The sequence below is a fragment of the Eleginops maclovinus genome, chromosome 18 (genome assembly GCF_036324505.1).
Source record: "Eleginops maclovinus isolate JMC-PN-2008 ecotype Puerto Natales chromosome 18, JC_Emac_rtc_rv5, whole genome shotgun sequence".
In the NCBI taxonomy this organism is placed as follows: Eukaryota; Metazoa; Chordata; class Actinopteri; order Perciformes; family Eleginopidae; genus Eleginops; species Eleginops maclovinus.
The window spans coordinates 19,849,704-19,862,302 of record NC_086366.1 but is presented as its reverse complement, the minus strand read 5'-3'; the positions used below and the strand labels follow the sequence as shown (position 1 = coordinate 19,862,302).

The 12,599-nt window shown below is 38.2% G+C and overlaps 1 protein-coding gene across 4 annotated transcripts in view; it reads left to right on the top strand.

Annotated features, from left to right (window-relative positions):
• The first annotated feature begins 2,364 nt into the window (after nt 1–2,364).
• LOC134880854 (rho GTPase-activating protein 42) overlaps nt 2,365–12,599 on the top strand; it is a 61,726-nt gene continuing 51,491 nt past the window's right edge. For all 4 annotated transcript variants that reach the window (XM_063907966.1, XM_063907965.1, XM_063907964.1 and 1 more), the window contains exon 1: nt 2,365–2,629. In XM_063907966.1, the coding sequence (XP_063764036.1) occupies nt 2,476–2,629 (154 nt within the window). In that variant the 5' untranslated portion in view covers nt 2,365–2,475. The remainder of the gene's footprint in view (nt 2,630–12,599) is intronic.

The following is a 12,599-nucleotide window of genomic DNA, read 5'->3' as shown; positions in this document are numbered from 1 at the left end:
AGAAAAAAGTGAAACAAAACAGAGCTTTTTGTATCAACATTTTGAAATCTTGACATTTCAACCGGTGTTTCTTGCATTACAAAACAACTATACTTTTGGATTACATTTTCTCATTGTTGTGATGTATCATGAAGAAGTTGTGACAAATGCACTCACAGTTTAGAGAATGTAAATACTGTTTAAAAAGTAAGAAGAGATAGGTTGTGAGGTAGGTTATTCGCCTGTAATTTACCCAGAAAGATCTATTTCGACATTTTTACAGGATTATGTTTTTTTCAGATCAAATTTTTGTGTAGGATTCAATAAGGATCTCTTTCATGTGAACAATTGCAGCTAGGACCCTAAATCACATTGCAGGAAATGTCATATTTCTTTAATGTGTTCTAAATTGGACATCCAACATTTTAAAACTGTAGACCTGTCTCATTCAGTCATTGCACACTTAGGAAGCAACCTTTTAAGCCCCCATGTTTTGGCGGTTTTATAATGTGTTGGTGGTCCCCTTACTGCAGCAGTATATACTTGTAAAGCTTGGCAAAATATTCATAGTATACTACTTAAATTATTTGCTAGTCAGACAAAGCATCCATGCAACATTTTCATACAGTTCATGAGTGCAGTACATTGATATAAGAATACAAATATACATAAATAATTTATTATCCGTTTCCACCATAGGCCTACTGGCTGGAATATGATGCTAACACACACTAAAGATTCGGCTGCAGCCACATGACGCTGCTCAGGAAGGTTATCTGTCTCCAGTGATTTATCTCCCTGCTACCTACAGTCAAAGCAGGCATCTATTTAGGAAAGGTTGCAAGTTAGTTATTGAGGAAGTATGCTACAAGGATAGCTTCCAAAGGACACTGAGCAAAAGCCCAAACCCACTCACACAGCTTATGGTCTTCTCTTGGTAGCAAAGCATTGAATTATTTATGCATTTTTATTTATGTGTTTTGGTTCTAGCAAAAGCTGCAACATCCGCCTCTCCATGGAGATTGTTTTACACTTTGCTCGAAGATAAAGCCTCTTCTCAGCCCCCCGATGCTCCAAAGCACCATAAGTAGAATGAGTTCTCAAAAGAGACTTGCCACTGGAGACAGAGCCTCTTCCTCATGCCGACCAAAATCCTCATTTAGAGTGTGACATCATTATCACCATCCTATCCCTATTGCATGAAGGGAATGTGACAAATTCCTCTGACTCCAATTAGGCTCTAGTTTAATTACTTCCATTTACCAAGGTATTAATTCAAATCACACTCTTCTAAACCTCACTAATTCAAGTATGATGCATTGTCAACCCATCATTGTTGCACAGCAAACAGTGCATTACTTTAAAAAGTAAGCCCGCGGGCATCATTTAACCAAAAAATCTCGATGCGTCACAGCTCAGAGGCTCCCATAATAAGATGAAAAATAATTAAAGTTTAATATAGCAAACATAAATATAGTGTTTAATTGTAGTAGTGAGTAATAATGATCATTATTCTGTGTTCAAACACATATTTATTGTGAATATGTGGAAAAGCAGAATTGAGCTGTTTGTCTTGTAATGTTTGGATTTGAAGTAGATATACAACTGCCTTTTTAAAAGGCCTATATATATTTTAAGATTCATCAAATCGGTGTTAAAAACCATTTGGCAACAGCATACTGAAAAATATTGAGTTGATTCCAAGGTGGCTTGAGGCAAAAGAAACAGTTCTTCGGGCATTGTGGCTACTATTTTGTAATACATGAATTATGTGCTTTCATTAGTTATGGTTTTGTGGGGTCGTTTTTTATTATTAGACATTTGGACTTGCACAGGTGTTTTGTATAACACTAATTAGTGCTGTTTTCCATTCAACCTGAAATCAAAGTAGCTAATCATTAATTTCATTATTTACAGCTGTTCTTTTCCTGCTTTGAGAACATATCTCCTGGGACACTCTTCTACATCCTGGTAATATATATTTCCATACTGCATTTCTTTTAGTGATTAAGGGTTGATCCCATAAGGAGAGCAATTGTGGGGGGGGGGGGGGGGGGGTCAAATTTATTTAAGAATACAGAAAACTAAACTGCTTTAATTTAGGACTACAATGAAGTAATAGAACTACTCCGTTTAAGGATTCGTTTTTCATGATTGAGATTAAATTAAGTGAAAGGCACCTTTTATACGGTACATTTACTTTGCAGTCTGGTGTAACATGTATTCCCTAAACGTTGAGTTAGACACCGACTACAGTTACGACTACAACTATCCTAAATTTAACCAGTAGGAGTCACACAAAAACTATTTTTTTACGATAGGTAACCGAAAAACCCTTGAGAAAAACCAAAGCGGAAGTGAGGAACTTAGCGGAGCAAGAAAACTTTTGGGGGGGAGTTTGGAGACGGCTGTATCTCAGTGGAGCTACGTGATGCAAAGCAAACACTTTTATTCGCTAAGTTAAGTTTGAAGGTAACTTTTTATCGTTGATCTAAAATGGGACTCCCCACTTTGGAGTTCAGTGACTCTTTTCTGGACAGTCCTGACTTCAGAGAGCGTCTGAAATGCCATGAAATAGAGCTGGAGCGGACTAATAAATTCATCAAAGATCTCATAAAGGATGGGAATATGCTCATCAATGCGCTGAAGAGTAAGTAGCTCAACACTGCATGTGTCCCTCTTTTGGATCCAGAAATAATGTTGTATAACAGTACTAGCTACCTGAAAACCACAGGCGACTTGCAAAGATGCATTCATTGCAGCGTATTTAAGTGTACCGTGTTAGTGTCTGAATGGGATCGTCTCCTTGAAGCTGAGCCACAGGAAGAGGTGGAAAAGTACTTAGATCGTGTTCTTAAGTAAAAGTAGAATCACCAGAGTGTATTAATACTCTGTTGCAAGGAAATGTCCTGCAATCAAAAAGTAAAAGTAGAAAATAATTGGCATGAAAATATACTTAAAGTACCAAAAGTAAAAGTACTCATTATTCAGACCGGGCCATTTCAGAATAGTTTATATTATATATTTTGATTTTAAATATCGATGCATTAAGTGTTGTCAAATCCGTTAAAGTTGCAGCTCCTTTTACTCCAGGCTTAACGGAAGTCTTGTTTAAGTGTTGATAATATTTCACATCAAATCTGCAAAGTAACTAACTAACTAACTAACTAACTAACTAACGATATTCAATAAATATATTGGGGTAAAAATACACAATTTAACTCTGAATTATAGTGAAGTTAAATACAAAGTGGCAAACAATTGAAATACTCAAGTAAAGTACAAGTACCTCAACATTGCACTCGAGTAAATCTATTTAACCCTGTAAAGCCCAAATATAGAAAAAACATTAGCAATTTCTTTTTTACCTTACAGATATTATTGTAGGAAGCCTCTGGTGCAGAAATGAAAGTTTTCACATTTTTTTACGTTTTTGTAAGTTTTCTGGTACATTGTGTAATATTGCAATGTAAAATAAAATAAATCAAAAATAAAATGTGTTGAATGTATTCCACAATAAGTAAATATGTACATTTTTTAGACATTGTGATATTACAAAAACAAATGTTTGAGGCATGTTACTTTTGACAAATCTGACAAATCCAAATCCAATAAAACAAAGAGTTGTTGGTTTTGAGATTTGGAAGTTGTGTGAGTTTATGGCCAGACCGCGGGACCTATAAACACATTTACTAACAAATAGCATTGTGAGGCTGAACAAAAAGACATGTTGAGTATGTAAATGTAGTCTTTAAAAAAAACCAAAAAAAAAAAACCTTTACTGACTTTTTTAGGATAACTTAAAGTGATGTTGTAAAATTACAACCGGGGCCTTACAGGGTAAGTACCCCTGGCCACCAGGAGCTGAAAATGAATGTATCCAATTGGGAAAAATGTGTTGGTTATAACTGGTGGAAACGTATATGTAATGTACCAAAAGCACACACAATTCATTTTTCAGAGGTTGTTGTAAATTCAAGACATTTGTTGTTCTTTGTCTCTGCATCCATGCATGCAAGGCTTATCTATACAAAACTATCAACGGTGTTTGTACTGCTCTCATAACGTATTTTAAAGCTGCAGCCAGACATTTGGAAATTATTAGTGCAGAGATGGAGTTTCTGTCAAATAATGCTTTCAAAAGGTTTTAAAGTCACCTATGAGAAGTTAGTGAAAAGTGTTTGAATGAGAGCTGTGTGAGGATGCAAGCACTTTGTCATGGGTCACTGTCCTCTCAAATTCCACTATGCTGATTAAAGGGAACTTCCTGTTCTGCTGTATCCCAGAGGGAATAGTAGTTTGGTCCGTTCACGTCAGAAGTGTGTCTGTGAAATGGAGAAAGATTAGAAATATAGAGGCCTAATACATATGGAAACTAGCTGGCTTGGAAGAGGATGGGAAGGCCACAGCAGTAACGCCACTGCAATCACTAACCCATCAATCAATGCAATAATGTTTTTTTTTCACAGTTAAGCAGGGCCCTGTCAACCTTTTACTGTGAGGAAGCATCATACTTTTCATGCGTTCATCACCACTCCTACACATTTCATGTGCTCTTGTGAACCAGGCAATCATCAACTTCTAAAATACCACCTAGGCGTGGACATATTTAAGCGGGTTGGGGCTGGAATGTCGACACTTTTTCACATTAAGACTGGGATTTTCTGGTGCTGCACTTGATGAATCTGTATGCATTTGTGACTGTGTGCACACCTAATTTAGTTTATGTGCCAGAAATATTCAGGCATTATCAATTGTATACCATATTATGCCAAGATAGGCCTTTATTTTGTGTATTGTGTATTGAGCAGTTATCTGGGTTGTAAAAAAAGCAAAACTAGTGTGCAATTTTTAAAGCCTTTACTTTTCTTTCTGATAATAAACCTTCTTAGTTATTTTAATAAGATGGACAGTAATGCTCTTCTAAAGCATGAAGAGATTGATAACACAAAAAAAAACTACAGACCAAAGCAGTTATTTAAACCGCAATGGTTAACCAAAATGACATTTAGGATAGCTACTGTAAAGCATGTTCGAATGAGATACTGGATTTAGTTCACACTGTTTCAATTCTAGGTCAACAAAAACAGTTAGGAGCACTTAGCATTTGGATCATCATGCCTTACCGTTGTAAAGGTCTACTATGTCTGAGGTCAGATGAAGGCCAAACCTATTTCTTACCTTTTTGCAGGAAAGCGGTTCTGTCAGTGGGCAGGGCGCTGCAGGTGGACAAGAACACCCTGATGAATGGTTTATTCATGGGACATACTCAGTTGCAGCATGTCAAAGGTCCAGGGCCTCTAACACCAAATACCACTTCAACCTTAACACTCCAGGTTGTAATATGCATATAAGACAGTGGGGTATGAGTTATGACTTTGAATGCTTTTTTATTTATGGATGTAGAAAATCTCAAAAAGTTGAGATTCTATTAGATTCCATCCCCTCTTTGTTAGGTGTCCAGTCTCTTGAAATCACCCACAACTCAACCAGATACAGGAAGCAATCTTGATTTGTGTTTGTCTTGTTTTTTAATGAATCAGTCCTCAACTGGAAAGCCCAGTTTCAGTCAGGGGAGGAGTGAGAGCGCAGGAAGTAAATTATTGATGGTGTTTAACTTAGGACGCAACAAAGGTTTATGACCCTTTATGACCTGCCATCAGTGGTGACATTACTGGAAGACCTTTAATGGAGCCTGTTTTTAATAGTAATCATCTCATGTTTCAAACTTGAATAGTAAACCATAATTCATCTGTCTTCACATGTGCTGTCTGTGTGAATGAGGCCCGTTAAGCCAAGGTTGACTTTCATGTTAATACATCACTTGTAAAATGGCTTGACACACACATTAGTGAAGCTGTTGCAGTTTCGAATGCTTGTGGAGCTGCATAACTTAATATGGCTGAAATAATGAAGTAGTAAAGGAAGGTGGGATCAGACTTGGTTTTAGGGATTTAATAGCCGCTCTTGATCTAAATATATATACATTTGTGATGTTAATCTGTCTGTTCTATATGTGAACATGTTAATGAAAAGTCATATCTCCATTGTAATGAATATTTTGTTGGCCATGATGAGGCACCTGGTTTAAACCTTCCCAAACCCTATTACAATTTGAATTTGGTGATATGGATAATTCGTTCCAGGTGTGAGTAGCATCTATCTGCAGAGGCTGTAAATAGCTTAGCCTTACTATCTGTGGCTGGCTTTGACTGTTCACACCTGGTGTAAATAACAACTGCTGACTCTTATTAATCCCTCCGCTTGACTGCAGTAATTGAATACACTAAATTTACTAATTATCTCTTTGTGAGTGGGCTGGGAGAAACCACAGATACGAGGCCAGTAATGATGCATTTTAGACGTGGTAGGTTGGTTTGTCTACAAAGCACTCAGGCAACAAGTAGCCAGGCATCACTGGAGTCAAATGTTGTATACTTGAAATCTATCTGGTAACAGTAAAATGGCGAGACGATGTGGATAACAAGGGTACACAAAATATTGGTTAGTACACTTGTGATAATTAACTGATCTATGAAGCCTGATTTTCAGTTTTAGTAGAAAAATAAATAACGTTTTGCCACAATTATTCAATCAGGCAAATGTGGTATTGCTTTCATTAAAAGTTTTAGATTCTGGGAAGTGTGGTTCTTTATATTTCTACCTAAATGTGTTATCATGGTGGAGTCTGTAGCATAAATATTAAGCTACAGCCAGCAGTTTGAAAATGCCCATGGTTCATGTTAGCAAGTCATTGCATACGTAACCATGGAATAAACTGAAAAATAAACAATTTGAGAATGCAAGGTTTTCTATTTTTACAAAATATTAGATATGTCAGAGGAATACATTTACTCCTGCACAGCATCCATCATAGTTGAATTGTGTATCAGAACACCTCATCATGTTTTATCACTTACATCAAACACACACAGAGCACCATGGGCATCCCATTTAAAGTCTATTTTTCTCCCCACCTGTCATGTACTGTAAATCCAATATTCATTAGGCTTTCATCAGTGGATATTCCGGCCAGCTCCCAGGAAAAATATTTAGGAGTGTTTATCTTGGTGCATGACTATCTTCCAACAACCACTTGTATACTTCCTGTCATAATGCGCCTGTAACATACAGTTGGCTTGCTGACATTAACTGAGGGAAAGCTACCAACAACAAGAGGCCCAATGACGGAGCAGACAAAGAGGAAAACTTCATTCTGCTTAGCTAGATCAGTAAGGGACAAAACCAGTCGACCAATTCATACTACGCCTGTGGCTTTATCAAGGAACTGGGATCGGTTTTGTTTAAGGTTTTAAGGTTGTTTTGTGCAATAGCTGATAGCTGTAGCAATGTTGCTAACAATATAAGAACAAGTAGATCCATCTTGTTAATATTAAAACCAACAGACAAAATATGTGTTATCAAGGTCTCCTTTGTGCAGGGAGTGGGTCCTTCCTGTGCTGTTTGTAGGGCAGAAATAACTGAAAACAGAGTTGTTGTTGTTGCGACAGTGGCACCAACAATAATGCCTCTTGAAAACTCTTTGGGGGACAATTTACAAAGTGACCAATTTCCACTTGAAGTTTTATTGCACATTTTTAAGGTTTATTTTCTGTCCAGTCTTCACAGTTTAGAAAACAACAACTTTAAAGCAAAAATATTGCTTCTTTGAAAAGATTTATAAATCCATGCAAACATTTAATTTTCACAAGCTTTAAAGAGTGCAGCCAGATTAGCTCAGTTTGAACTACAAGACAGCCCATTATTATGTTAGCTGACAGTGAGTCTCATGCCCACGCCTGAACAACAGCTAGAGTGATGCTTCCTCCCTGGTATACACAGTAATGAATGGTTGACACACATGGAGTGTTATTATGAAAAAGAAATAAACTATAGTATTTAGCAAGTCTGTAAAATCTACTTGCTCCAACTTTGCCTGTATAATTCTGAGGTATTTATGCAACTTGATATCGCTATAATTAGTGACCGCAATTTTAATAGAGGAAGACATGACGTGAAAGTATTTTTGTAAAAAGTAAAATGGCTTTCGGCTTTGGGAATTCTTGAATGTTTGTTTGTCTGAGGACAGATGATGCTCCCAAGGCACAGCCACAGGAAATGTCCTGTAAACATGCTTGTATAACCGTCGCCCATCCCCCATCCTCCCTCAGATAGCATTTGGCTGGACATAATTTTGCTTTGGTGCGTGGGTGTGTGTATATGTGAAGGTGTGTGTGTGCGCGTCTGTCGGACTGTGACTGTAGAGCAGGCTGTGTGATGCAGGATTATACCATTTATAATGTATTGCTGCTTTGACGACTTTGATGAATTTGAACCAATGTAATGGAGATGAAATAGAGGAGTACATTATGTGACTTGTTTAGTAATGAAGCTAAGGGAAGCGGTAAGCAGGGCTCATGCAGCACTGCAAGGGACTCTGGTGTTTTTGTGGACAGATATTGATAAAAAGATTAGAGACATTGCTCTCCTAAAAGCTGCTTCCCTTCAGACTGTGCATGAAAATATGTTACACTCCAGATTTGAGGTCTGTTCTGAAGTGCTCTGTTGTCTCTGTCAGTCAAAGTGATTGTCACACCCAGCACACCATTCTCATGCTTGCAGATGCCTGGCATTGTGCGCTGGTGCTTTTGTTGTTTCTTCAGAGTGAGAAGAAGATGGTAATTTGTTCGTGTTTCATTACCACAACATTCAGAATTCACTATTAAAAGTGCTCCTTTGATACAAGTGCTGTGTTCCCAAAAAAAACAATGTTAGTTAAATGAGATAAAATAATAGCCCGGACTAAGTCACAATGTATTAGAGTTTCCTTAGGTAAACACTTAATTTGTGTAGACTACAAGCGGTAACAACAACTCATGTTGACTTGGCTCGCAAACGTTATGTGCTCTACATTCTTGTGAGGAACCAAGACATTGTGTGGTGAAAGATGGGGAATTTGCATGTCGCCAACGCAGACGTTAAACTCAGACTTTGGATGGCGATTTAAAATGTCTCCAGCGCCTGGCCCCATGGGTTGCCAAGTTTTATCAGAAAGTGTTTGGATAATAGGGTTTTAATTAGTTTTGCTAACGTCTTTTCATTTTGAATTGTCTTAAAGGACTTTGAAGTGTGTTCTCTGCTAATTGTGGCTGCCTCATAAGAGCAAGAAGGCCTCTTGCTAAATAAATGTTTTGTCAAATCCTATTTGTGAAAACTACAATTCCAACTTGCAACCCTCACTACAATGAGATATGCAGCTTATTTGTTCTGAGTGCTTCTTCTTTTTCTTTCTGAGGGCAGTTCATCTCTTTCAGAAGTTGTGTCAGATGTGTTGTCTGTGTCTTCTAAAAGAATATCTCTGTGCTCAGTCTAAAGGCTCTAGACTTGGTGATAAATGGTGGAGGCTGGCCTGCCTGGCTTTTTTCATTCCAGCAGAATTGCAGGGCTAATAACTTTGATCTTTTTCTTTGGAGCTTAAGAATAGGCTGTAGCATTGCATCAGCCTCGTATCAAAGAGCTGGACTCAGTGTCGTCTGATTTCTTCAATAGTTACTGTATATGGATGTCATATTCTACTATTTCTCAAATTCCTGCTTTTATTTTGGGTTTTAGCTAGAACATGTTAATGTTTATGAAACAACAATTTTCTTTGCTGTCGGTCTGAATATACCTGAATTCGCCTTCTGTCAGAGACGTTTAGTTTTAGCGCCTGTCTCTTTAAGCCCCGCTCACTTAAAAGCTCAGGTCTGCTCTGATTGGTCATTGTTTTCGGGTCTCCTGTATCTTTGCTCAAGGCAGTATTTATATAGCACCTAGACCTGTGATTAAAATCAAAAGGACATTGTCAAAATGTCTATGTAGAAAGATAATACAATGCAGAAGTGTATGCTGCTGGAAAAGGTGGGTTTAAAATGTAGAATTCCCCCAGGCAATATTTACTGTTATTTAATTAAGTATCCGATAGTCAGCACACATATGAGTGCTGTTAAAAAGTCATTATAGACTACACATTTACTGTCGGTGGGTTCTAACAAAATAACAGAATCAAACTGCATTTTGCTCAAATGTGTCATCCCTCTGTGAAATTCAAAGTCTTAATCCTTTACATGTTGTTACACCACCCCAAACTTATTTTCTTGCATTGGGAATCAGTGGTGTGAAAACTGTTTCAATAGCATCACCAACAGGCACTTTAATAGTAAAATATACAGTAAATAGGCTGTATCTCTGCACCACAGAGACTATGTTCTGTAATCTCTTCTTTTCATGTCTTTTTTTCAACCCATATTGAAAGTTTTCTGTCCCTTAAGAATTAGTTCACAGGTTTGGCAACTTCTGAGCTTCTTCTGCAGCAAGTGTGCAGTTATTAGATAAGGCTTTGTTTCAGGCAGGGGTTGGCGGTGGGAAATGTTCGGTATGCTCCGGGGGTGCGAGGCCCGTCTGTTTGCACTTCTCCCTCCCCTGCTGGGCGACTGACAGCCGAACATAATAGCAAGCAGGTGGAAGAGGCCTTACCTGAAGGGCTGCTCCCCTATTACAATCCCTCCAAATGGAATCAAAGGGGCCCGCTGCACCCTACTGTTGCATCAAAGCGATCTCCCCGTCTCTCTTTAAGATGGGCGCATGGAGGCGTTCCCCTTTGAAGACCTTCTCATCTGAAATCAGCAGTGTCTCACTGACAAGATAAAGTAGCTGGTGTTTTTCACTTCGATGTAAATGCGCAGGCACACACAGTGGAACCGTCTCTACAAAAGAAGCGCATTGTTCCAGTAAGCCTTTGCTTTTGTTGTTTTTTTCACTAGAAGACAAATAAATCTGCGAATGTGCATTGTAAATATTAAACAGAAAATACCTCGAGTGCTTTCTAAGTCATTTGAGGAGACTTGTAAAAGTGTAGCTATTTAGCAAGAGCTGAAGATGAGTTCTTATTGTAGAGATTGTTGCTTTTTAATGGGACACATTTATGCCATATCTGAATGTCTGAAAAGCTTTTCTGCTCTAATTTGTGTTAAAGCACTTCATTAAAACCCTTAAGATTATCCGTAGGTGTGAGAGCACAACAAGGATACTGCTTAGTAATTAGTGATGTGATGAAAATGTCAGTCACATAAACAGCAGCAGAGAGAGAGAAGAACACTGCATGCCTCAACATGTGCCAGACAACAGACATACTTGAAATACTTAATTTTTTATTCACTTGCAGCCAAGATGTCTGTCTGTATACAAAATAATATTGTAAAAAAGGATTTGGAAGTTACTTTCTACATTTTTCTCTAGTAGTAGTAGTAGCAGTAGTAGTAGTAGTAGCAGTAGTAGTGGTAGTGGTAGTGGTAGTGGTAGTGGTAGTGGTAGTGGTAGTGGTAGTGGTAGTAGCAGGAGCAGCAGCAGTAATGTATATTATTTGTTTAGCAGTTTTTTTGACCATGCCCTTGCAATTTAGCTTGGATTGCCTTGGTAGCCTTGGAGGCATTTTCTCAAGTTACAGTGAACAATGAAGGTATTAAAAGACAAATGGTGCTAATTGGAACACCTTTGTATTTGGAATGCACTCCTCAGATAATACGATGTCCTGCCGAGTAAAACAATAACTTCTTTTCTATTGTTTGTAATATTTAAAGCTTTAAGGTGTTGTTTTTTGTAGCTATAATGAATAATACCACATAAGACTAAAGTAACACACTGCTGTATAACTAATATGTGGTTAGGCACATTTAGAATAAGGCAATGTCTGAATAATTCATTACATACGAGTACTCCTGCTGAAATGAGAAGACATACAGTGGGGCAAAAAAGTATTTAGTCAGCCACCAATTGTGCAAGTTCTCCCATTTAAAAAGATGAGAGAGGCGTGTCATTTTCATCATAGGTACACTTCAACTATGAGAGACAGAATGAGAAAAAGAATCCAGGAAATCACATTGTAGGATTTTTAAATAATTAATTGGTAAATTCCTCAGTAAAATAAATATATGGTCACCTACAAACAAGCAAGATTTCTGGCTCTCACAGACCTGTAACTTCTTCTTTAAGAGGCTCCTCTGTCCTCCACTCGTTACCTGTATTAATGGCACCTTTTTGAACTCGTTATCAGTATAAAAGACACCTGTCCACAACCTCAAACAGTCATACTCCAAACTCCACTATGGCCAAGACCAAAGAGCTGTCAAAGGAGACCAGAGACAAAATTGTAGACCTGCACCAGGTTGGGAAAACAGAATCTGCAATAGGTAAGCAGCTTGGTGTGAAGAAATCAACTGTGGGAGCAATTATTAGAAAATGGAAGACATACAAGACCACTGCTAATCTCCCTCGATCTGGGGCTCCACGCAAGATCTCACCCCGTGGGGTCAAAATGATCACAAGAACGGTGAGCAAAAATCCCAGAACCACACGGGGGGACCTAGTGAATGACCTGCAGAGAGCTGGGACCAAAGTAACAGAGGCTACCATCGGTAACACACTACGCCGCCAGGGATTTAAATCCTGCAGTTCCAGACGTGTCCCCCTGCTTAAGCCAGTACATGTCCAGGCCCGTCTGAAGTTTGCTAGAGGGCATTTGGATGATCCAGAAGAGGATTGGGAGAATGTCATATGGTCAGATGAAACCAAAATAGAACTTT